The sequence below is a fragment of the Macaca nemestrina genome, chromosome 1 (genome assembly GCF_043159975.1).
Source record: "Macaca nemestrina isolate mMacNem1 chromosome 1, mMacNem.hap1, whole genome shotgun sequence".
Taxonomy (NCBI): domain Eukaryota; kingdom Metazoa; phylum Chordata; class Mammalia; order Primates; family Cercopithecidae; genus Macaca; species Macaca nemestrina.
Genome location: NC_092125.1, coordinates 132,505,055 through 132,532,437, shown reverse-complemented (window position 1 = coordinate 132,532,437; position 27,383 = coordinate 132,505,055). Strand labels below are relative to the sequence as shown.

The window sequence follows — 27,383 nt, the reverse complement described above, 5'->3', positions numbered from 1 at the left end:
GGACAAGGTGTTTCCATATTATCTACTCATCCCTTTCCTTCTTGGACCCCTACAGCAGATTCTGAATGCTCATCGTAAGATGTCCCAGTATTTAATATTCAGAAATGGCCCTGAAAGTTGTGATAAGAAGCTTATAGTCATCAAGTTGAGGAGAAGTGGATGCAGTCTCCTGGGTCATTGTCATATTCAAAGTGTCAGATTGGAATGAGACCTCATGGGCATTTGGGTTCTCTAACAGCATTAATACTTGAAGGGAAGGTGCATCTCTCCCACAAACACTGAGGTGACTTGGCATAGTGCACCAAGTAGAGAAGTGAGAATGAGACGAGCTGGGTAAAGATCCAATTCTTGCTACTATCTGCGTGAGCTTGCTCAAGTAACCACATTTCTCTGGGCCTCTGTGTCCTGATCAACACTGTGAAGATAAAAACACCCACATAACCTCTCACATAGGGTTGCTGTGAGGTTCACAGGCCATAATCCTGAGGCACTTTGTGAGAGGTGAAGCCAGCTGGGCTCCCGGATGTGGTGGGGACTTGGAGAACTTTTCTGTCTAACTAAAGGATTGTAAACACCCCAATCAGTGCTCGGTGTCTAGGTAAAGGTTTGTAAATGCACGAATCAGCACTCTGTAAAAACGCAACAATCAGTGCTCTGTGTCTAGCTAAAGGTTTGTAAATGTGCCAGTCAGCACTCTGTAAAATGGACCAATCAGCAGGATGTGGGTGGGGCCAAATAAGGGAATAAAAGCTGGTCCCCCTAGCCAGCAGCAGCAACCTGCTGGGGTCTCCTTCCAGCTGTGGATGCTTTGTTCTTTTGCTCTTTGCAATAAATCTTGCTGCTGCTTACTCTTTGGGTCCACGTTACCTTTATGAGCTGTAACACTCACCACAAAGGTCTGCAGCTTCACTCCTGAAGCCAACAAGACCACAAACCCACCGGGAGGAAAAAACAACTGCAGAGGAGCCACCTTTAAGAGCTGTAACACTCACCGCAAAGGTCTGCAGCTTCACTCCTGAAGTCAGCAAGACCATGAACCCACCAGAAAGAAGAAACTCTGGACACACCATCTTTAACAACTGTAACATTCACTGTGAGGGTCCATGGCTTCATTCTTGAAGTCAGGGAGACCAAGAATCTACTGGAAGGAACCAATTCTGGACACACTTGGACAACTCTTTAGATCAAGGGTGTCCAATCTTTTGGCTTCACTGGGCCACATTAGAAGAAGAAGAATTGTCTTAAGCCACACATAAAATACACTAACACTAATGATAGCTGATGAGCTTAAAAAAATTGCCAAAACATGTCAAAATATTTTTATAAAGTTTACAAATTTGTGTTGGGCCACATTCCAGGCTGTTCTGGGCCACAGATTGACAAGCTTGCTTTAGACAAACAGTTACACAAATGTGAGGCTGGGCACGGTGGCTCATGCCTGTAATCCCAGGGCTTTGAGAGACTGATGTGGGAGGATCTCGTGGGGTGGGAGTTTGAGACCAATCTGGGTAACATAGCAAGACTCTGTCTTTACACGCACACATAAAAATTAGCTGGGCAGGGTGGCCTGTGCCTGTAGTCCTAAAGCGTCTTAGGAGGCTGAGGTGGGAGGATTGCTAACGCCCAGAAGATCAAGGCTGCAGTGAGCCATGATCGTGCCACTGCATTCCAGCCTGGGTGACAGGGCAAGACTTTGTCTCAAAACAAAAAGCAACCAAACAAAAAACAACAGAGAAGTGTTATTAGTAACTGAAAGAAATGTACTGAATTATTGCCTCAAAAACATGTTTATTTATTTCATATAGCTTCATAGGCACTTGGGGCAGACAGAGCATCAGATCAGGTAATATGTAAAAATGAGCAAGGCTTCTCTACTTAAAGAGGTTAAATATGTCGAGAAAATAAAGCCCCAGCTGGACATAGGAAGTAATAAAACAAATACAAGGCAAAATGCTTTTTAAGAAGGCCAGAGAGAGATTTGCAAAGAGGGAAGTTCATCCCAAGCAGGAGAACTGGAATATACAAAGGCACCTCTGTCCACCTGAAATGCCAAATTTAAGCACCTGGGATAGTAAAAGCATAAATAATCAAATTCTGAATTCCATTAAATAAATTTAGACAAGGGAAGGGAGTAATAATTTTCATATTGGCAGTCTTCTTCCTATTACTATTTTATGTAATTATTTAGTGTGATATTAAAATTCAATAAATCTCTCATATCTTGTTTGTATGTTTTACTAAATAGAAGTTTTACTCTTAATAAGACAGCATTTTTTTTCAAAATTCCAAAAGATCACAATAAATTCATGGTTAAGCAAGATTCTTGCCAGATAATGATCTTTCCTGTAGTTTACTTTCCAGAAAATCTCACACTTCTATCAGCTTACTCAAATATATTTTATTTCCTGATTGCAGATAAATAAATGGCACCTATTCTGGTGACTCAGAATGGTCATTTTTCTGCAATCAGGAAATAAAGTGACACTTCTGAGTCACAAAGTTCAATTCTTCTGAGTTGAACTATGTGAAAGTTCTTTACTAATACCACACAGATCTTTTCCATTCTGATATAGGAACTGTGTCCATATCACACAGAACTGTGTCCATAACTGTGTCTTCATCTGCATATTTCAGTACTAGAAAGGTGTCAGCATAACAGTCTCTCAATAAACATTCTATGAATTGAACTGAATTAGGAAATTGTGACAGATGCAGCTAATTGCCTGCCTACTCATCATCCACTCTTCCTTTTTTGTTATAAACAGAATCCTAATTTATATGGAGGCCACCATGTATTCAGCTAAAATACTTAATCTCCTACTTTTTCAATGAGACATGAGTGGAAATCACTACCTGTGACTTCTTAGAAAGTTATTTAAAAGGAGACAAACTCTGCTGACTTTGACTTCTTGCACTTCACCTTTTTCCTTGCTTTGCTGACTGAAGTGCAGATGTACTGTTTGACGACAAAGCCGTCTTCGAATCATGAGAGTTTGTTACATATAAAGGATGATAAAACTGGATCTGAAATCAATCTTGGTCCTTGATGTTTCTCTCTGGTAGTTGGTCCAGCCTTGAACTGTGTACCCTTAGACCTATATTTAATTAAGCCACTGTGAAAGGTTTTTGTTACATAAAGGCAAATGGAGTCATAGACAGATCCTTTGACTAGGTCTAGCTTAGTGGGGAAGTAGTTGACATCATAAAATCTACTGAAATGGTCTTTCACTTTTTCTACCTCATTCTAATAATGCCCTGCAAAAAAAAATTACTCCTCTCATCTGGGTAAGAATTGCTGCCATATTCTTGCAAGCATAAAAATAAAAAATAAAAGAAAGAATTGCTTCCATAGTGAGCCACAGTTAGTGTTAAAAATGTCACTTCCCTAAGATGTGTTAGGCCGCCCAAGAAAAAAGGTTAAGAATTATCTCTGCTTCAGGGAGGCTCATAATAAATTGAGTAATTGGAAGTCCTGAAAGTTTTGGAGTTACTATGCATTCAGTAGTTATTAAATAAGTGGAAAGAAGTATGCCTGAAGTATCTCAGAGCTTGACTGAGATACCAACTGATGCAGCAGCATCAGAAGATTATTATAATTTTGATGTGGATAATGAAGGGATTAGAAACAATGGATAGTGCTGACCCTAATAACAGAATATTAGCATTGGAGGGCATCTTAATGGCCATCCAGTTCTATGTCTCATATAAGGCAAAACTTGACTTCTACCATATTGTTCACAGATGTCATCCAACCTTTGCTTGAATACTTCCAGTGATTAATAGCTAGTGAATTCAGAAGGTGATCTATTGCATTATTGAAAAGATTTAACTGGAAAGTCCTTTTTACAATCAACTTAATATGGTTGTATCTTTTTTATTATTATTATACTCTAAGTTCTAGGGTACATGTGCACAACGTGTAGGTTTGTTACATAGGTATACATGTGCCATGTTGGTTTGCACCCATCAACTTGTCATTTACATTAGATATTTCTCCTAATGCTATCCCTCCCCCAGCCTCCCACTCTTATTATTACTATATACCATTTATATGGCATTTTACTATATTTATTTTAAGAGATTTCATATGATCAGTATTGATTGATAGTCATAAAATGAAAATGATATGAATCACTTGAAATAATACCTGGACTTGAACACAAGACTGTTAGACTCTGAGTCAAGCTCTCCTTTAAATTGTTATATGTTCATTCAGTAGGGATTTACTGAGCCCGTAATATCTACTGGTTTCTATGTTAAAAGTGCTGAAGCACTAATGGTGAACAAGACATAGACATTCTTGGTTCTTCTAGAGCTAATAATCTGGTAACTGCCTACCTATGAGTTGTACTTTTAGCTTTTGGTATAGTACAGAGTAACAAGTAAATTCCTTTCCCTGTGCATTAGTCATTCAGTTATCACATTGTTTCATAGGTACCTCTTCTCCAGACAAAATATGTCCTTTTCCTTCAACAGCTCCTAATAGGAGCTATTGCTTTTCTCTGGACACCCTCTATTTCGTCAGCATCTTTGTTAAGGAGTGGCACTCTGAATTAGACACCCAGGCTCCCAGTATGGTCTGGTGGATGTGTAGTGCTCAGAGACTGTGGCCTCAGAAGACTTGAAGGTTGAATTACTAGGAGTGCAACCTGGGCTCATCATAGCTATTTTGATTTCTCATGGCAATATTCATTTTTATAGTTCTTAAAATCACAAGGCCTTCTTTCTATGAACTGTGATCAAGTCAGATCTCTCCCATACTGTACTCAAACATTTGAAACATTTAAATGCTGACCTTTAATGCATTCCTATTAAATTTTACTTCATCATCTGGAATATTATTGCATACCTTGAGATCTTCTTTATCTTGCTTCTGTCATCTCTAAGGTTGTCTTTCCCAGTTTTGCATTATTAATAGGTTAGATAATCATGTGCTGTATTAGTTTGTTTTCACAGTGCTGATAAAGACATACCCAAAACCAGGAAGAAAAAGAGGTTTAATGAACTTATAGTTCCCCCTGGCTGGGGAAGCCTCACAATCATGGTGGAAGGCAAAGAGGAGCAAGTCACGTCTTACATGGATGGTGGAAGGCAAAGAGGAGCAAGTCACGTCTTACATGGATGGTGGCAGGCAATGAGAGAGAGCTTGTGCATGGGGAACTCCACTTTTTAAAACCATCAGCTCTTGTGAGATTTATTTACTATCACAAGAACAGCATGGGAAAGACTTGCCCCCATGATTCAATTACCTCCCACAGGGTCCCTCCCACAACACATGGGAATTCAAAATGATATTTGGGTGGTGACATAGCCAAATCATATTGTGTGCTCTATGCTACCAATAAAAAGGTTAAACTGAACAAGTTCAAAGACAAAACTCAGTAATACTTTATTCAGACAGGTTAGTCTCAATCTGTTAACCTTACACTTGTAACTCTGATCATTCATTCATTCCACAAATTTTAATAAATGCCTTATTTTAAGCTAAATGCTGAGATGAAAAAATGAAACCATATGAGTTAGCAAAGTAGGAAAGATAGGCATATTAATAGGTAAATGCAGAATGATAAATGCTCCATCAATATGCACTTGTTGTAGTGAGGCCACAGAGAAGGGTGCAATCCACTCAACCTGGCAGGAGCAGGTAGGACTTCAGATGTCATCCAACTCAAAGATATAGTGAGGGACTTGATCAAACATTTGCCAAGACCACTATGAGTTAAATGAATAGGCATTTCTCCAATATTGCAAGCTTAGAATCACATCCAAACTCAGAACCGAAGTAATACAGCATAGCTTGGTCATAATGATCTCAGGAATCCTATTGGCCATTTGTCTTTGAGCTTCAAAGGAACATATTAAAACTCCACAACGCCCTTTTGATCTATTCTAAAGTTAAATAGTGAACTTACCTGATGATGACAGAAACACTGTAAAGGACCTCTGGGTTACTTGTTTACAAGCTAATATTTCCTGAATCAATTTTTCTGATCCCTAGACATTTGGTAGGTGAAGTCCTATATCCCCACACCCCAGAACAGCATCTCCCACTTATTTTTCCTTCCTTGTCTTTTAGTGGGAGCCACATCAGTATCCAAGAGGAGGTCCAGATGCCTCTCCAACCAGGTAGGGACAGTTATAGATTCCAGACCTCAGCTATGGCCTTTGTTACAGAGTACAAAAGTTATATAGTACAAGTTTATTGTACACATCTCAGCGAGCCTCTGAGCTTTAGAATTTTCTTGTAGAATTTAAAAGTTTTTTCATGCCATCTTTACCTATTATTGCTAGTATTTAGAATTTTCTTTTCCAAATGTGTAATATTTATTATTGCATTTTTTTTTTGCATCCACTAAGTGGAAAATCATGCATTAGATATTGTAGAAGTAGATACAACAATGAACAAGAACTGGTCCTGGCCATGAGAGGAACTGATGATCCAATGGGGGAGGTAGACTAGCACGTGTTTAATATAAGGAAGTGGCTATTCCGGTTTCTTTTCGGTGGGCAAGCATTTTGCAAGGTCTTGGGCTATGTGTGTGCAAGGCTAAGCCAGTTAGTTAATTGGGATTTTTTTAAAAAGGCACTTCACTGCGGGAAAAGGCACATAAACTTGGTTATTGTCCCCTTCCCTATAATAAAAACATATTATTTTTAATGTTTTTAAAAACTGGGTTTGTGGTTAAATCTCACAGCCCAAGAGATTTGCCACTTCAGATGGATGTTGCACTTGCATGTAAGTCTGCAAAAAAAGTTCCAATTATCCAGCAATTTAACCAAAGTATTGATAACTTTTCTAAAACAAAAGAAAAAAATTATTTCCCTTGTTTTGGCAGCAATTTCAGTCATATTCCTTTACTTTCTACTCAAGAAAATAGTTTCAAAAAATTGACGTTTGTTGCCAAAAGAACTGTTTTCATGAACAAATATAAAACTAAGAAGTTATGGTGTCTCCTTTTTAAAAAATGACTCATTAAAGGAAATAACTTTTTCCTTTCTCCTGTAAGAGAAAAAAAAATCTCTTTTAGAATTGCAAACATATTTCCTTGATGGAGAAAATCAGTTCACATGACATAGTGGTTATGTATCCAGTTCAAAAAACAGAGTAGAATTTACTACTCTGTCTTCTTTTTTGCTCACCCCACCCTCTTTCTTTAACCACATTGGATTCAGAAAGTTTCATTCTGTAATCAGCATTGTCCTTTATCTTTCCAGTAAAGATAGCCTTTTGGAGTCAAAGATGAGGAAAAGCCTGTATTTTTTAGTTTTGGAAGTGTCTTCTTTTGCCAGGACAGAGAGAGGAGCTTCAGCAGTGAGAGCAACTGAAGGGGTTAATACTGGAACTTGGCTGGGTGTCCGTTAAACTTTTTTCCCTGGCTCTGCCCTGGGTTTCCCCTTGAAGGGATTTCCCTCCGCCTCTGCAACAAGACCCTTTATAAAGCACAGACTTTCTATTTCACTCCGCAGCATCGGGCCACACTGGCTTCAGGAGCTGAATACCCTTTCCAGGCATATACACGTGGGACACAAATTAGGGTTTTGGAACCACTATTTTCTCATCACAACAGCAACTTAAAATGCCTGGGAAGATGGTCGTGATCTTTGGAGCCTCAAATATACTTTGGATAATGTTTGCAGCTTGTAAGTTATTTTCCTTTATCTGTTTCAAATGTTAGCATTCCGTTTTAGCCCTGGTTTTGGCTTCAGTCAGTTTTGCGATAGTAGTGAAGTAGTGAAGTAAAGACACCGTGATTTTAAACAGTAGGAAAAGTTAATTTAACCTAACTTTTAATATGCAATTGAGTTTTGCTATATAATATTGTACTGTCATAGTTAGAGCTGAAAATTGATGTTTTTGGTATCTTTTTTTCCAAAGGCAAGTGAGTAATTCGGCTTCTGTCTCTAGTTAGTCTGTCTCCTTAGTTTCCTATACTTGACAATGAGGTCAAACTTAGCAAATAAAACGGCTTTGATAAATGGGCATCAAGGTTGGAACTGAGAATTCTCTTTAGTGAAGATGATTCCATAAACTTTTGTGAAAGTGACTTCGGTGCTTTTTGGCTACCTTGTAGTTAGTTTGAAGCGGCTTAGGAAAGAGATCAGTCTGATCCTATTTTAGACATTATACACAGAAGAAGGAGTAGAATACTAGACAAATTAGTGGTAAATTTGCTTCTGTCTTTTTTTTTGCTTTTGCAGCTCAAGCTTTTAAGATCGAGACCACCCCAGAATCTAAATCTCTCGCTCAGATTGGTGACTCCGTCTCATTGACTTGCAGCACCACAGGCTGCGAGTCCCCATCTTTCTCTTGGAGAACCCAGATAGATAGTCCGCTGAATGGGAAGGTGAGGAATGAGGGGACCACGTCTACGCTGACCATGAATCCTGTTAGTTTCGGAAACGAACACTCTTACCTGTGCACAGCAACTTGTGGATCTAGGAAAATGGAAAAAGGAATCCAGGTGGAGATCTACTGTGAGTGCTTTAGAAAATCTTCGTTTTTCTCTCAATTTTACTTTAAAATCACCTTTTAAAAATGATATTTAAAAAAAGTTTTAAAATGGATATTCCTGTACAGATTCTTGGCTGAAGAACACACAACATCAGGAAAGCTAGGGACAGCTAAGGCCAGCATGAGAGAGAGCAGGAATCCAAATCTTGGATTAGTAATAGGTATTAGTATAAAAGTGTTCTCCTTAGACATAATTGTTAATATCTGCAAACATTTCACTCATTTGACTTTGGTGTTGTTGACACATTGAGGATTTTTTTTTTTTTTTTTTTTGGTGCCATGAAGCCTTGGTGCTCAACCGCTCAACTTCAAAGATATTTATATAATGCATTAGATTTGCCTCATGAACGTGAGTGGACGTCCCTAGTTTACCAGCCTGCCAAAATGCATCCCACGCCATTCTCCATTCAGCAAACAAAGTTAGCAAGAGGAGTAAAAAACTAACCAGACATAAATCATTTGCCTTTTGTTTCCGATAGCCTCTCTTTCTAAAAAACTGAACCCATTTATGGTCGTGTCTTCACGAAGACCTCATTTGATTATAATTACTTTGGTTCCATTCTGTTGTACCAGAGCCCAACTTTTCCCAGTAACCTTAATTGATTCTGCAACAAGCCCCATGTGTTGCTCAAGCTTCCCAAGAAACTGTGCTTGGCCGGCTGCTTTCAATTATGCTGGTTGTACATGCATAGTTTATGTCTGTGCAGCCTCCTGAGCTCCTTAAAAGCTTCCCTTATGTAAATACAGGGAAAAGTAGCAAGTTCTTATGTTACCTGACATCAGACTGTGTGGATTAGAGGAACGTTTCTTACAGAATATGAGGGACAGAAATTATTGCTGGAAAAAATGAAAAATACCATGTTTCTTCACATAGCAAAGAATTTCCAGCTCCTTTGTCTTTTGCCCACAAGTACCAAATAGTTGAAGATTTAAAAAAGATAAATGAAGACACTTCTGGCTTTAATTATCTTGCCTGAGGTTTTTCTCCAAGAGTGTCTGGTTTTCATTATGTATAACAGTTCTGTCTCCTTTCCACATTTGATTGTAATAGTGCTTAGAGTTGAGACCTTTGTATTCTTTTTGTTACACAGAGTTTTGAATTCACCAATATGTTACTTCATGACAATGTGTAATGAAAAAGGTAACTCTTGCAAAGGAGGCAATGGCTACAAGAAGTAGTACATTTCCTTGTACTAGAAGCTTCAATGGAACACTTGGTGGGATACTGAGTTAGGCATTTCAGGAGGCAAATATGTGTTCCAGAACATAAAGATTGCACAAATGTATCTTTCTGGTGGATGAATTCCTATCAGAGGCACCGTTTTCAGAAGCTAATTACTTAAAGTTGGTCTTTTCATGTCTTAGAATATCTTGACAATAACTATTCTTTGCAATGACATTCTAAGCCTTAAAGTCATTATCTGTAAAATGGAAATATATCTGCCCTGACTATAATAAGAAAATGTGATGTAACATAATGTAAATCTTTAGTAGCAAAACCGAGTAATAGAAATCCTGAATTTAAATCCCAGCTTTACCATTTACTAGGTGTGTGACCTTAGATAAGTTATGTAAATGTACTAAGTCCAAGTCTTCTTTTCTATAAAATGTGATCTCTATCTCCTAGAGTTGTTGTGAGGATAAAATAAAATAATTCATGTTAAATCTATAGCGCAGTGACAGCCACATGTAAGGTTCAATATAAACATTTTTTCTTCCTTCTTTTACTGTAATAACATGCAACCCTTAATATATACAGGATCAGAATAGAATAATGTTCTAAAAAATGTTTGCTTCCAATTCTTGCACCTTGAACTCACCCCAAATCATGACAGGCTATTTAAACAATTCTTCTGTATTAAGACTGTATTAACAAAAACACTAGGCTTGATTTGTATTGTGTTAAAGCAGTAAGAGACCTTATATCCCATGAGCAAAAAGCCCATCCATGTATTTGTTTGACCTTTACAGCTTTTCCTAGGGATCCAGAGATTCATCTGAGTGGTCCTCTGGAGGCTGGGAAGCCGATCACAGTCAAGTGTTTGGTTGCTGATGTATACCCATTTGACAGGCTGGAGATAGACTTAATGAAAGGAGATCATCTCATGAAGAGTCAGGAATTTCTGGAGGATGCAGACAGGAAGTCCCTGGAAACCAAGAGTTTGGAAGTAACCTTTACTCCTGTCATTGAAGATATTGGGAAAGTTCTTGTTTGCCGAGCTAAATTACACATTGATGAAATGGATTCTGTGCCCACAGAAAGGGAGGCTGTAGAAAAATTGCAAGTCTACAGTAAGTACTTGTGCGATGTGTTCCAGTCTTTGTGGGAATCCCACCTCGGTTGTGTATAGCAATAAACTTAGCAGCAAAGTAAAAAAAAAAAAAAAACACTTGTATATAGTTTGTATTCCATTTGTATTCATTGAGAACACAATGTTTGCCAATAGTACAATTCAATGAAAAGAACACTGGATTTGGATGGAGAAGACTTGAGCTTAATTTCTGTCTCTATTAACTGTGTAAGTTTGGGTTACTTAATTTCTCTATTTCTCAGGGTATAAAAGGGGAATAGTCATACCACCAGATTGGGTAGTGAGAAACAGGTTCAAATAATAAAACACTTTAATATTGTTTTGTAAACTCTTATAGTATGCCTTGAAATATTAGTTGCACAGGTACAGAAACTTGACAAGGTGAGCAGTTATTCTCTGTGTGTGTGTGTATGTGTGTGTGTATGCATATGCACATACATACATATGTGCATTGGACAGGGGAAAAATGATGGGCTTTGATTGCCTCCAATCTGCCTGATACTGCCAGGGGATTTACGGGAGTCTTATAGTCCCAGCGTTGTGTAGGAGTGGGCTCACTGTGCTCGGTTCTAGTCTAAAATGCTATGTTTTGCACTGGGCACTACATTTAAAAGGAGTATTGCCAACTATGGCATGTTTAGCTGAAAGAGAATGAGCTGGGCAGGCTTTTAACAATATTTTGAGAAGAATAGTCAAGATAGAGGATATTTTTCCTAAGAGAATACAAAACCTGGAAAAGAGCTCTAATTAAGCATTTGAAAGACAGTTATATGAAAGAGTGATTTACCTTTTTCTGTAACAGCACATGGCTGAATTATGGCCAATATGTTTAAATTAGTATAGAGAGAAGATTTCAGCTCAATAGGGAGAAATGTGCTAATACGTAGAGCTGTCCAAAAATCAAATTGACTCTTTTGGAAAGCAATGGGTTGATTCTCTCAGTAAATGTTGAAGTTGACTGGAATGGGCGCTTGGCAAGAATGCTTAAATGGGACTCCTACCCTTTAGTGGGAGGTTAAGCCACATGGTTCTTCTTAATTTCTGACTACCTATAACCGTCTGAAAAACATGAAACATCAACTAAACTCAATCAGTTTAGTCAGAAACTGGATAGATTATTTTGAATGATTCAGCAGTTCTTTATACTAATTTGGCAGAGTAATTTCATCAAATTGGTGGAAGCACATAAATACTGTCTAAGAGAAATACATTCCCTCTGTTGCACTGGGATGATGCTTAGCAATTGCTAATATTATTTTTTTGCCTTTTCAGTATCACCCAAGAATACAGTTATTTCTGTGAATCCATCCACAAGGCTACAAGAAGGTGGCTCTGTAACCATGACCTGTTCCAGTGAGGGTCTACCACCTCCAGAGATTTTCTGGAGTAAGAAATTAGATAATGGGAATCTACAGCACCTTTCTGGGAATGCAACTCTCACCTTAATTGCTATGAGGATGGAAGATTCTGGAATTTATGTGTGTGAAGGAGTTAATTTGATTGGGAAAAACAGAAAAGAGGTGGAATTAATTGTTCAAGGTGAGTAGAATGTGAAAAAGGAATGACAAAGGTGCTGTCACTGGGATTTGAGCAATAGTCACACAGCTTCAATGCTGAAATTGCTTCCCTTAGTTTCACTGATGACCTATCTGGTTGCCATAGCCTTTAGCACAAATATATGTTTATCTTACTAGTACTTCTTGGAAGTCTTCCCTCCCAGAGTTTCCATGGCTCTGCTTTTCTGATTCTTTTTCATCTCAAATCACTTTTTCTCTGCTTCATTCCCTCACTTTTTGTCTTCCTCCTGCCTCTGGGATACTGGTATTTTCAAGTTTACATCCCTGGGTCCCCTTCTCTTCTCACGCTAGACTCCCAAGAATTAGACTACAATATGTTGATTACTCCCAAATTCATGTTCCAATTCCATGCTGTTAATTCCTGTCAGTTCTACCTCAAAATGCTCCCCAGAATATGACCTCTTCTTCACCCCACTTGCCATTGCCTTAGTTTATCATTTCTCACTTGGGCTCTTGCAAGATATTCTTACATAACAGCATTCACTAAACACCAGATATGTTTCTGGTACTTTACATATGCCGTCTTCAAGAAATAACTAAACAGTAAGTATTTTGTATTCCTTTTACAGATGAGAGAGTGGAATCTCCCAGAGATTAATAATGACGCCACCTATTGATTGTACACCTAATGTTTCCCAGGAATTCTACATTCTGCTTTATATATTTTATCTCATTAATCTTTACCACAACACTACTAAAAACCCAGGCTCAGGATAGTTCATACTTTTCCTAGGGCTAAATAGCTCTTTAGTTGCATTTACTATGATTTTAATACAGGTTAATTTTAATGAAAACCCCTTTGCCTTTTTAATTTTATAGCTAATTATCTTTATATTTCTCTTTAGAAATATTTTTAATTGATAAATCATGATTGTTTACATTTATAGATTACAATGTGATGTTTGATATGGGTATACAATGTAGAATGATTCAGTCAACATATTCATTGCCTCACTTATTCTTTTGTGGTGATACATTTGAAATTCACTTTCTTAGGTATTTTAAAATACACAATATATTTTCATTAACTATAGTCATCATGATGTACAATAGATCTCAACAACTTACTCTCCTGTCTAACTGAACCTTTGTACCCATTGACCAACATCTCCTCGTTCCCTTCCTCTCCTTGCCCCAGCCTCTGGTAACCACCATTCTACTCTCTACTTCTATGACTTTAGAAGTAGATCCCACATGTGAGTGAGATCATGAGGTACTGGTCTCTCTGTGCCTGGCTTGTTTCCCTTAGCATATGTCCTCTGGGTTCATCCCTTTTGTTGCAAATGACAGAATTTCCTCGTTTGTTTTTTAAGGCTGAATAATATTTCACATATTTTGTGGCTAATTATCTTTAAATAGTCTACCTGCTAACATTCTGTCCCTAAAATAATCAATCTTCTGCACTGCTCCCAGGGTTTATTACCTTAAACAAAAAGGTGCTCATTTTCTATAACTTCAATCCATTTCTTAAAACTGTCACACAGAACTCTTTATGATCTGGCCAGAAACTACCTTTGCAGCTTTGTTGATAACTTGGTGCCCCTGCTTATGCTGTTCCTTTTGCCTAAAATGGCCTTTCTCCTTCCTTCATCCGGCAAAGTCTTAGCCATTCTCCAATACGAAGCTCATGTCAGCCTCCCAGTTCCAGATTGTGTCAGACCAAACTACATATTCTTTCCTTCGTGTACACTCAACACTCCTTATAGTCATGTATGCAGTTCTGTTCAGTTCCACACATATTAAGAGCCCTTGTCCAAGAATCCAAGAATTCTACTTGGTACCGAGGGTACAGACATGAAAAAGATATGACAACTGCCCTCGGGGGGCATACAAACTAGGAAGGAAGGACAGGCATATAAATAGATAACTCAAATATCCCTTAGTAAGAGCCAAAACAGTATATCTTTTTAAATGTGCCTTTCCACTAAACTGTAAATTCCTGCTCTGGGCACGATGGTTCAAGCCTATAATCGCAGCACTTTGGGAAGCTTAGGTGGAAGGATTGCTTGAGGCCAGGAGTACAAGACCAGCCTGGGCAACATAGTGAGACCTCTGTTTCTAGTTAATTTTTTTAAAAATCTGTAAACTCCTTAAAGTCAGGAATTCTGTGTGTGTGTGTGTGTGTGTGTGTGTGTGAATGCTTGGATTCTTAGCACAATACCTAACACATAATAAATGTTCAGTAAATGTTTGCTGAATTAATGAATAGATTATAAACATGGGTAGCATAGTCTTTTGTTTGTTTGTTTTAGGAAATGAGGTCTTGCTATGTTGCCCAGGCTGAACTCAACTCCTGGGCTCAACTGATGCTCCCACCGTAGCTGCCTGAGTAGCTGGGATTATAGGCACATGCCACCCAGCTGTAGTGACACCCAGCTCAACACAAATTTTTAAAATGTGAAAACATGGTATTTAAACTTGGAAGATTAAAATAAAAATAAAACTCACCATAAGTAGATTATCTCAGTTGGATGTTAGGTTAGCATTCTCAGGTGACGAGGAAAGATGTTACACTAATGAAAGTATGTAAAGCTAATCATTCACCCTGGAATAATGCCACTCCATAATAAACTGTATCCTATTCCAGTGTACAAAGGATTTGTATTTTGGGGTTGGGGAGAGTTGTTTTGCACTTTGCATCACATGGGATACTACTGGCCTAAAGTACTGAAAGTACTTTCAAAGAAACTTTCAGCTACCTAAAAGAGTTACTCCTCCAGTGGTTCCAAGTTCACATGGCAATACATGTGGCCGCTGTAAAGAATGACTTAGAAATGTTCACGCACAGGCAGTGGATCTGTTTTTAAAGTTCCTCATTCTGACATTAGCCTATAAGAAATTCGGAAGCTCTGGTTGTTTCTGTGAATGAGCTCTCTTTCAAAGTCTAATAGCATATCAGTTTATTGAGGTAATTTGAGGAGAATCTTCTTCAGAAAATACTAAGATGTCACAATTAGAGAAACCTATTAAGAAAAATAACTGATGACACAGATGAGAACCATGCAAAATGTAATATGTTTGGATTATTTGTATATTGAGATTTCTTTCTTTTACCTCAAGCCTGTAATTTACAAGTAAGATTTCAGTGACTTTTATGGGGGTCTCGTCTGTTGCTTTCAGAGTTGCCCAGACACTCTCAGTTTCTTCAGGGAAACAGAGCCAAGATGTAGTGTTCCCTTTCTTCCTAAATAGCAGTCATCCAAAAGAAGCCCATGTACTCAGCAGGGACAGTGCTGACGGCCAAAGGACATTCCTGGGTATTTGAGTCTTAGGAGTTTGCCCTCACACCTCAGCTTTCAGACCCTGAGTTAATTGTAAAGTATTTTTATATTACATCAGGCAAATTTTGGAGGTGATTTATGTATCACTTTAATGCTTAGATTTTGACTTTGATTTCAGGGTGATTCTATGTGACTTTCAATGGTATAACTGTATTATTGAAACAGAAGCTCTAAGTGCTTGTCCACTGTGGGTATTATATCTAATTAAGAGACATTTTTTGTAGCTTTTTCCAGTACCCCTTTTAGATCACTTTATCTCCATATGACGATGACTTGATTTAGTTGTTGTAGCAACTGAAAAACTGGGATCTTGAATCAGACCCACCTGACATCAAGTCCTAATTTTGTTACTTGCAAACCGGGCAAAGTTATTTAGCATTTCTGAGCCTAAATTTCCTCAAGAAGAAAAAAGAGGGGTAAAAAGAGGAAGAGAAAGAGTAGACGCAGAAAGAGAAGGCAAAGAAGAAAGAATAGTACTAGTGTACGAAATTATTGATTTTATATATATATATAGTAATTTAGATAGTGCTTGACACACAAGAACCACTTACATTCTTTGAGTGATTGTCCACTCTTACAGTGATTTGATAAACTACATTTGAGCAGAGACTCTATTATTGCTATGAAGAGATACCAACCTCTCTTGACAAATTTTTATCCATTCAGTTTGTTAAATGAATGAATCAGCAAACTATAATGGTTCATTCTAAAAGATGTGGTCTTATTTCTGATAGTCCCAAGGTGGAAAAGAGTAATTTTTTCTTGGCATAGATATTAACTGAAAGGAGACCCGGAAAAATAAAGATCATATGTCAGAATGTGATGAAAGAAGAAAATGATCTTACGTTCTTTTCATCTTGCTTTCCACTTCTGTCCCAGAGAAACCATTTACTGTTGAGATCTCACCTGGACCCCGGATTGCTGCTCAGATCGGAGACTCAGTTGTGTTGACATGTAGTGTTATGGGCTGTGAGTCCCCATCTTTCTCCTGGAGAACCCAGATAGACAGCCCTCTGAGCGGGAAGGTGAGGAGTGAGGGGACCAATTCCACGCTGACCCTGAGCCCTGTGAGTTTTGAGAACGAACACTCTTATCTGTGCACAGTGACTTGTGGACATAAGAAACTGGAAAAGGGAATCCAGGTGGAGCTCTACTGTAAGTGGTTTTCAGAATTGTTTATTTTTATTTTTATTTTTTCCAGTTCTATTGGAAGAAAAACAATGCATGTCTGTGATTTGCAATGAGATTCTTATGTTTAGAAAAGGAATTTAGCATTGTGAATTTTGTTCCTAAATCTGAATCAGAATGGTTTGATACAACATTATTAGCCTAAATCTCAAGTACGTATTACATATATACACAGCACCCACAATCCTTGGTTTATGCCTTGTCAAACTCTCTCATCATGCACTTGAACACACTACATGCTGGAGGTGAGTGCATTGGGGTCAGTGCCCATTCAGATGACTGGGTGGAGGTGACTACTCCAACTACTCCAGTTGGGAATGAGTAGTTTTAAACTATTTTAAGGCACTGCTTTAAAGCACATTTGAAGAGCTGTCTGCAGGATGGGAAAAAAAAATAAGGGAATAGGAAGCAAAAGGAAGCCAAAATTAAAGATAAGGAATTAGGTTGGAGATGGGGATGGTCAGTGGCAGTGGCTAAGGTGAAAAGCAGAATCAGGAAGTAGCGTTAGATCTTAATGTTGATTTATGCCACCTACATATACTATGCTTTCTCTTACTCTTCTTGTCGTCTTAATAAACACTCTTTGCAACCTCAAATCTCCATGAACTTGACATTGCTGGAGTTCCTCAGTCCATATTGAATGAAGAACAAAATATGCAAAGTAACCATAAAGTTATTTTTTTGAGAGGGTCACTCTGCCTTGAGTTCTCACTTCAGTAGAACTCAAGAGAACATATTGTAGAGATTTTCTACCAGAAAGCCTGCCCAAACTTGTGTTACCCTTCAAGATTTTGTTCAGAATGGGTCACAGTGTGCCTGTAAATGGATTTGAGTCTCTCAAAAGGAGGATACATTTTATTTGCATTATTATATTACCCAGAGTCCATGATCTGCTGAGATAGGCACATTCCCAGCAGAAATGAGAACCAGCAGTGGAGTCTTATTGCAACATAGAAATATTTGAGCATGTATCACTTTAACAACATTTTTGTTAAGGAAAAATATGTTTAAGCATTATTCTTGCCCTTGATAGCTATTTTAGTCTTATTTTTATTGATTTGTGCTGTATTAGAAAGACTAGAGTTAAGCAGTTCTTTTCTTGATTACAAGTATTATCTGAGAAATATTTAAAACTTGCTGCCTAAATTTGGTCATTAAAATTTAAACTAAGTTGAGAACTTCCTTGTTTGTCTTATTTGATACTGAGAGACTGCACAGCTGTGTAAAACCAAAGCTGGGCTCTGAGGTCAGAGAAATACGGATTCTCAGCCCATCTCATTGACTTCAACTAGGTATAATGCATGAGGAAAGTCTCTTAGCCTCTATATGTTTCAGTATTCCTGGCTGTAAAATAACTAATACCCATTTTACATAGCTGCTTTGAAGACTGAGATAATGAATATTAGAGGACTAGTTGATACTAAGTATTCAACGTAACATGGCAAATTTAAAACATGTAAAATATATACTTACTAAATAAGATAGTGGAAGCTGATGTGTACTTAGAAAAGATCAAGCCATGGCACACAGCAAGATTGCATATTAAGAAGAAAAAAAAATAAGAAGTGAACATTTATTACTCAAGGACTGGATATACTAAGTAGTTTTTGTTTCTAACATTATTCATATATAATATCAAGAATATGTCATTTATAAATACTGTCGTTACTTATATATTGACAGTCATTCTATCCCAGGTCAATTAAAGCTGTCATTTTTAGGCCTTTACATTTAATAAAGCTTAGCTCAATTTTTCCTTGAATATCGTGTATAAAAATCATTTTTGCTTGCGTTTTGCAGCATTCCCTAGAGATCCAGAAATCGAGATGAGAGGTGTCCTTGTGAGTGAGAGCCCCATCACTGTAAGCTGCAAGGTTTCTAGCGTGTACCCCCTTGACCGGTTGGAGATTGAATTACTTAAGGGGGAGACTGTTCTGGAGAATAAAGAGTTTTTGGAGGATACAGATATGAAATCTCTAGAGAACAAAAGTTTGGAAGCGACCTTCATCCCTACCACTGAAGATACTGGAAAAGCTCTTGTTTGTCAGGCTAAGTTACATATGGATGAAATGGAATTTGAACCCAAACAAAGGCAGAGTACACAGACACTTTATGTCAATGGTAAGTACATATGTGAGGTATCTACAGCTTAATACCTGTCTCTTTATCGTGTTTGCCAGGCAATAGTTAACATAAGGTTAATAGTTAAAACCTCTGTAGAGAAAAAACATAACTGAAAAGAAATTTCAAAATAATAATGATTGTAACAAATCACCCTCCATAAAGTTAAAAGAGTAACTATTTACTGACTTATGATGCTTTGAGTTGGCAATTTAGGAAGGGGCCAGCTAGGCAGTTATTCTGCTCGATATGGTATTAGCTGAGCTCGCTCATGCATTTTCTGTAAGGTTAGCAGGACTGGCTGGTCTCAGATGACTTCACCCACATGTCTGGAGCCATATCTGGGATGACCTGGCCTCTCTTTCTTTATGCGTTGTCACCCTGAGAAACAGTAGCCTAGATTTACTCACCAGAGCTCAGTTTTCAAGAAGGTGTAAATGAAAGCAGCCTCTTCAAGGCCTGGGTTTGGAAGTCCTACAGTGTTACTTCTTCCACATTCTATTGGTCAAAGTGAGTCATGAGGCCAGCCTAGAGTTTCAAGGGGTGGAAAAATAGACCACATCTTTTTACAGAAGGAGATTCAAATAATTCATAGTCTTGTTGACTCTACCATAAATGGCAGTACACACTATCATTGACCCTCGTCATTCTTTGGTTGCAAGGGAGGTTATACTGAACTTCCTTCCATTAGAAAACACCATGACGTGTCCATGTTCTGCTCTATCATTTGGTATCAACTAAAGTAAATAAGGACCAAAACCTCTTGTGTTAAATTATCAAGGTTTATAAACTGTTTGCATCTGCTGAACCCATAGCCCAGTTTTGCAACATTATTAAAACTCTTTGGAACTCAGGGCATAAGGGGTCCAGCTAACAAGCCTCTCTGCCTTTTCAGTTGCCCCCAGAGATACAACCATCTTGGTCAGCCCTTCCTCCATCCTGGAGGAAGGCAGTTCTGTGAATATGACATGCTTGAGCCACGGCCTTCCTGCTCCGAAAATCCTATGGAGCAGGCAGCTACCTAATGGGGAGCTACAGTCTCTTTCTGAGGATGCAACTCTCAACTTAATTTCTACAAAAATGGAAGATTCTGGAGTTTATGTATGTGAAGGAATTAACCAGGCTGGAAGAAGCAGAAAAGAAGTAGAATTAATTATCCAAGGTGAGCAGAGTGTGAGTAGTGAGTTATCCTTGCTAGTAATTTTTTTGGTGATGTTACTGATTATGAGTAAAGTCTTCTTTGAAAACAAAATTTTTACTACAAAAGTGTGTTGAGGGTTTTGAAGAGCTTATGATGTTTCCAATGTATGGAGAAATTTCCTGAAATTGTCCTTTCTCATGAATCGTTACAAGTTTCTTATCCTGAGATTCTTTCAAACTTAAGTGAAATGCAAGCCTTCAGGACCTGTGTCAGAAGTTCCAGTTACATTTATGAGGCAATGGTTATGGTGTTGAGATAAGAATAGGAAGAGGAATCTCTTCATTTGGAATTATGTAGGATTAAAGCCACCATATCTGGCTGAATTGAACTCTGAGTGGCAATCTCACAAGATGGCCAGTAGTATTTGCTTAGAAGCCTAAGCTGGCACTTAAGTCTTTTGCAAATTCTGAGATTATTAGTAGCCATGACTCTGTCCTCTCGTTCATCAGCCTGACAACATGGAACCACTAAAGTAGATTAAGTCAACAGATCTAGGCCCCTTCCCTTTAGAATGGAGACCCAAGATTGAGAAAAAGACAATTCCTAGTTCGCAGGTTGAAGCCATATGGAGTTATGAGCAAAATCATCAAGTGATCAATGTGGATTTCCTCCATCCCTTCCCCTTTGGGTATGAGGGTTCTTGTCTTTGTCAGGGCTGTCATTTCCTCTCTTACACCTTGGCATTATTCCCACTAAGATATTAGTGACTTTCTTGTTATCTCAACTCAGTAAGATTTGTATTTTAGAAGAAGAATCTTGGAAAGGCAATGCACATCCTTAAAAACCAGACAACCAACCAACCAACCAAACAAACAAAAAACCTTTTGGGTAGTTGTCGTGACCTTGGAAATGGGGAAAGAATTTCAAATCAACTTACAAAATAGAAGACCTTAATAGGGATTAAAAATTGGTGATATGGTACCTGCATCCACCAGTTGTTGCATTAATAGACATGTTATATGTCAAATACTTAGCTCAGTGCCTGGAACTTAATAAATGGCAATAGTGTTGTTAAGGATAGTGAAAAAGCCGCATCTGTACAGCTTAACTTCTTGATTGAGGGATCCAGCTCAAAACTCAGAAACCTGTAAAAGCCTTTGTACTTCAAGGAAATTTTTGCAAAACAGTATTACAAAAAATTTATTTTCTATTTCACATCTGAATTCTATAACTCTTTATTAAACACTGTATTTGTCGATTTTCACACTGCTATAAAGATAGTACTTGAGATTGGTAATTTATAAGAGAGGTTTAATACAGTTCCACATGGCTGGGAACACCTCACAAAATGTGCAATCACGGCAGAGGAGAAAGGGAAGCAAGGCACATCTTAGCATGGTGGCAGGCCAGAGAGAGTGAGGACCTGCCACACTTTAAAACCAAAAGTTCTCGTAAAAACTCACTCGCTGTCATGAGAACAGCAAGGGGGAAACAGCCCCCATGATCCAATCACCTCTCACCAGGTTCCTCCCTCAAAACCTGGGGATTACAACTCAAGTTGAGACCTGGATGGGGACACAGAGCCAAACCATATCAAACACCTATTCTTTGTGCTAGGCTGGGTAAATAATTATATTAAGGGACATGAAAGAAGCATAAGCCATGTACTCTCTTAGTTAAAACATGATCATTTCCAACAATCTAGCAATGCTCGACTTCTTTACTGGCTCTTCTTAACATTTAATGCAAACACTTAGCACAAATAGCTCCATGGAAGCTGTTGTTGATGTCACTGAATTAATATGGAATTGGTTCATATTTCACTCAATCAGAGATGCCTTTTAAATTCTCTTTACAGCTACTCCAAAAGACATAAAACTTACAGCTTTTCCTTCTGAGAGTGTCAAAGAAGGAGACACTGTCATCATCTCTTGTACATGTGGAAATGTTCCAGAAACATGGATAATCCTGAAGAAAAAAGCACAGACAGGAGACACAGTACTAAAATCTATAGATGGTGCCTATACCATCCAAAAGGCCCAGCTGAAGGATGCGGGGGTATACGAATGTGAATCTAAAAACAAAGTTGGCTCACAATTAAGAAGTTTAACACTTGATGTTCAAGGTGAGTCTGTTTTGAGTTTTTGTTTTTGTTTTGTTGGTAGTAGTTCAGAGGTTCCATGGATTACTAAGAGTTTCTAATATTTGATGAATGAGTTGGCAAAATGGAGCTGTGGTTTATTTCTTAATGGTTCTTGGAATAATCAAGCACAGCTGCTTTATCCTATAAAGTTTAGCCAGGAAGTTGACATTAATCATTCGTGAGTGAGGAATTCCTGCTTGCTTTTTTCAGTTTACAATGTATCATTTGTCTCTGAGGTTTTGCAGTTGCTAAATGTTTAACCATATTTCCCAACATTTTCCCTGGAGGTTATAAGGAAACGAAAGAAGTAGGATTGGCACGTTGAAAAAGAAGGGTTCTATCCAGACCCTCTTCCTTTCTACCAGAAGGAAACACTATTTTCTGAACATAGAGTAACTGCAATTTTCTGGATTGACTCTTTTCAGGATAATAATTGGGAATAGTAAACTTGATCCTGAACAACATAAAAAACTCTCTAGACTATCGAAAAGCCTCATTAAAATTCAAGCCACTTGCCATCCCTCCCTATTCTGGTGAACAGAGAAAGAGAGGAGCAATATCCTCACTGGAGGAACTTCAAAGGCCCCTTAATCTCCTAAGCCCTCTTGTGAATGCACAGTAGGTAGGATCTGCTGATCTTATTGGTGAAGTAGAATACATCAGCCTTGGCTGATCAGTCTCACACTCCTTGCACATCAATTAGCTCCTATTGTGTAATGGAAGCCATACTTGGCGGTGGAGTGCAAACAGAACTACAAACAAATGCCAAGTCTTAAGAGGTCTGGCACTTGGCTATTGGAGTGAGCAATCACTTGTCAATGCAGAGAAAATTTGAACCTATGTCAGAAACAGGTAAAGTTTTTGTTCATCTGCCCAAATTTCTCAAAATGGCAAGCCTTACCATATATATGTTTTCCACCTTCACAGTACCTCCTCAAAACATGCCAATAGCTATATAGCTATACATCCATCTAGAAATGTTAAAGAAGGGAAAAACAGCATGACTCTTATGTAAAACTTCTAGTCATCCACCTGCAGTGATTATCCTGAAAAGAGTTGATCTAGCTAATGCAGTTACTATGTGTTCAAAGTAGGGAACATTTACTTTGTATCCCATCACTCCAAATGATACAGTGGTATATGCAATCAGTGCTTCCAATGAGGTTGGGGATGATTCTGGACAGATTGCAATCTCAGTTATGAGCAGGTTGAAATGTATTCATCTCTATTTTCTTTAATCCTTAATGCCTCTGGGCCACCTTTAATTAGTCCTATCCCCAGGAAATTGGTCCCCTAACATTTCTGTAATTCTTTTGTTAATTAATTGTTATCTTTTAAAGACACATCAAACGTGCTTCACTACTTTTTAACTCTCTCACACACATTGCTTTATTTCCTAATTGCTTTATCAAATTAGCCACTTATATAATTGCTCCTTTTTACTCGTTATTGAAATGAACAATCAAAGAATATTAAGCACTCAGCTAGAAACTCATGCCCCCAAACTGAATATAGTTTAAAATAGGTAAAATTTAATGAAAACCAAAAAAAAAAAAAAAAAAAAAAAAAAAAGGACATTTTTCTGGGTATTTTGAACTAGATTTCTTTTGTATTTGGCTGGATTTTTTATTTGTTTCCTTTTGTCTTGGCTTGAATGTATTCCATTAATAGAAATCGTCAGGAGTTTTTAAAGATATTCAGTGTTTATACAACAAATAGAAAATTGTATTTGAAGGTTGCCCTGGCAACTATCTTGGCAGGAAATTTGTGTTTTTCTGCCGATGCCTGCGGGGAAGACTGAAAGGCAAAAGATAATATATATTACATTGAAAAGAAAGCAATAGAAATGGAAATACTATTTCTCAGCATATCATCAATATTGATGTCTAATCATAATCATGTTGATGGACATCCCATTCAAATATTACGCTTATATTTGACTAGCTCAGCTCTTGCAAGGGAAAGTCAAAAAGTGGGGCCATTATCATTATGCTTAGGGTGAACCGTTTTTCTTCAATAATTTGAAAAAATGACTACACATCATCTGTTGCTAGTGATTCTTTTTACTTGGTTTATCTCCAGTGACTGTCTTCTTCAGATGTTCTTATAAAGTTAAGATGTTAAACGGTATAACAGCTGTCAAATGATTTTTTAGCAGATTAGAAAGAATACTAATTTTGAAGTTTTTGTATGCTGTACCTACTGTGCTCCATTTACAACTAAATGGCAAAAGCAAAATGTAGAGAGAAAAAATGTTATTAATGTTTAAAAAATACTTTTTTGGTGCCAACTAGGCCAAGCAGTGAGTCCGGTGATGGACCAAAAAGAAAATAGATATACATGTCTTGATGTAATGTATAGCCTAGGGGAGGAAAGTAACTTAATAAGTTATATGGATAAATAATAATTATATGGATAAATGTTTAATTAAAAGCTGTGATAAGGTTTTGAAGGAAAAATGCGTGGGTTTTGAGAATACGTTGAGGTTCTGAATTTAGAATGAGGGAGATATAGATCAGAGAATGCCTCTAAGAGACATTTAAGCTGTAACATAATGCTGTCCAAAGAACTCCAGTTTATCAAAAGATGATATAAATGCTGAAGAGGAAAAACATATTAATATGCCCTATTTCTGACATAAAAACATAGAAACTTTCATATATCTCTGAAAAAGCCATTGGCAAGATTTTTTTTTTTTCTCTTACCATCTTATTTGTGGCATTTAGCTATAATGGTCACACTTTGAATGTTATAAGGATTTTCTTAGAGAACTGGTTAGTCATTTCAATTCATGGTCATCAGAGTCCCAGTTCTTTAGTAGATATTTTTATTTCCCAAAGCAAGTGCCTCTCTCCAATTTCCGTTCTTGTTAAAAGAGCCCTAAAAACTGTATCCTCCCTTCCATTTTACAACTGAGCCGGAATCTATTTGAATCCAAGTTTGTAGAAGCCAACAACTATCATCTTTAGATCCATCATGACCATAGCAACCACCAACTGATTATTTGGATAATTCAGAGAAATATGCATCTTGGGTCCTGATGGTTCTTATCACTGCTTTGATTCCCTTCTCTTTGGAGAACTAGTTGTACTGTTATAATAAAACATGTAACTGTTGTTATTAAATGCTATCTTTTTGTACTAGACATTAATTGCATCCATTTTGTTATTTTCCAGGAAGAGAAAACAACAAAGACTATTTTTCTCCTGAGCTTCTCATGCTCTATTGTGCATCCTCCTTAATAATACCCGCCGTTGGAATGATAATTTACTTTGCAAGAAAAGCCAACATGAAGGGATCATATAGTCTTGTAGAAGCACAGAAATCAAAAGTGTAGCTAATGCTTGATATGTTCAACTGGAGACACTATTTTTCTATGCAAATCCTTGATACTGCTCATCATTCCATGAGAAAAACAATGAGCTGAGAGGCAGACTTCCCTGAATGTATTGAACTTGGAAAGAAATGCCCACCTATGCCCCTTGCTCTGAGCAAGAAGTCAAAGGAAAACTTGCTGCCTGAAAAACAGTAACTGCCATCAAGATGAGAGAACTGGAGGAGTTCCTTGATCTGTATATACAATAACATAATTTGTACATATGTAAAATAAAATTATACCATAGCAAGATTGCTTAAAATAACAACACCCCATATTTAGATCGTTAAAATAACTAGTGTTGCTTGGACTGACTATTATAATTTAATGCATGTTAGGAAAATTTCACATTAATATTGACTGACAGCTGGCCTTTGTCAACTTTCTTCTATTTTATTCCCTGTAACAAAATTTTACTCCTATAAAGTTTATTGACAGTAATTTCAGGTTTCATAAAGATGCCTGGTTTTATATTTTTATAGACAAATAATAAGCAAAGAGAGCACTGGGCTGACTTTCAGGTACTAAATACCTCAACCTATGGTATAATGGTTGACTGGGTTTCTCTGTATGGTACTGGCATGGTACGGAGATGTTTCACGAAGTTGGTTCATCAGACTCCTGTGCAACTTTCCCAATGTGGTCTAAAAATGCAACTTTGTTTTTATTTTCTTTTGTAAATGTTTAGGTTTTTTTGAATAGTAAAGTGATAATTTCTGGAATTAGAACGGTTGTATGTTTATTTATTATAAACTGCCTCCTTTAGTCACATTGCAGCTCTTTCTGAAATGCCAAGTCATAAGAGTAAAATATTCAAACTATGGAAATAATACAGATACTCAAAATGTGACCCTCAGACTACTTTTATTAAAATTACTGTAGGAACTTGATAAAAATTTAGATTTCTTGGTGCCAGACTAAGATATTGAATAGAAATGTCTGGTTTTTGGTCCTTGGAATCTGCAATTTTTTAATTTAGAAAAATATACACAAAAAGATGTAATGCAGATGAACATGCACATGTTAATGGACAACAAATGAACACCTATGTACAGAACATTAAGAGCAAGAGATAGTATAACTATTCTTCAGAGCCTTTTATATACCACATAGTGATGGCAATACTCTTCCCTCACTGAGCGGTAACCCATAAATACCCTGAATTGATCATTTCCATGCTTCCTTTGGAGGTTTTATACCTATGTATCCCTAAGTAGTACATTACTTAGTTTTGCCAGATTTTGCATTTATATAAATACAATCCAATTATACATTTGCCTTGTAACTATTCTTTCACTCAAAGTTATGTTTTTCATAATACATTTATGTTGTTGTGTAGTTATAGGTCATTCATTTTTCTCCACTTGGAATGGATTTTTTTAAACTTTTAAGTTAAGGGGTACAAGTTTAGTTTGTTACATGGGTAAACTTGTGTCCTGGGGGTCTACTGTACGGATTATTTCGTTAGCCAAGTATTAAGCCTAGTCTCCATTGGTTGATTTTCTTGATCCTCTCCCACTTCTCACCCTCCTCCCTCCAAAAGGCTCCAGTGTGTGTGTTTCCCTGTATGTGTCCATGTATTCTCATCATTTAGCTCCCACTTATGGGTGAGAACATGTGGCATTTGGTTTTCTGTGTTAGTTTGCTAAGGATAATGGCCTCCAGCTTCATCCATGTCTCTGCAAAGAACATGATCTCGTTCTTTTTTATGGCTGTATAGTTGGAATGGATT

The 27,383-nt window shown here is 37.5% G+C and overlaps 1 protein-coding gene across 1 annotated transcript; it reads left to right on the top strand.

The window, feature by feature from the left end:
* Positions 1-7,372: 7,372 nt before the first annotated feature.
* Positions 7,373-26,373, top strand: LOC105485470 (vascular cell adhesion molecule 1). The gene is made up of 9 exons (XM_011747858.2): positions 7,373-7,641; positions 8,200-8,475; positions 10,484-10,804; positions 12,097-12,363; positions 16,562-16,837; positions 18,671-18,991; positions 19,887-20,153; positions 21,991-22,257; positions 25,452-26,373. Exons 1-9 carry the CDS (start codon positions 7,578-7,580, stop codon positions 25,610-25,612), a joined length of 2,220 nt encoding a protein of 739 aa, XP_011746160.2. The 5' UTR covers positions 7,373-7,577; the 3' UTR covers positions 25,613-26,373.
* The last annotated feature ends 1,010 nt before the right edge of the window (positions 26,374-27,383 follow it).

Excerpts from the sequence above, each read along its gene's own strand:
- LOC105485470 (XM_011747858.2), top strand. The coding sequence starts at position 7,578 with ATGCCTGGGAAGATGGTCGTGATCTTTGGAGCCTCAAATATACTTTGG. Across the intron at positions 7,642-8,199 it reads TTGGATAATGTTTGCAGCTT|CTCAAGCTTTTAAGATCGAG; the intron begins GTAAGTTATTTT and ends TTGCTTTTGCAG. Across the intron at positions 22,258-25,451 it reads TTTAACACTTGATGTTCAAG|GAAGAGAAAACAACAAAGAC; the intron begins GTGAGTCTGTTT and ends GTTATTTTCCAG.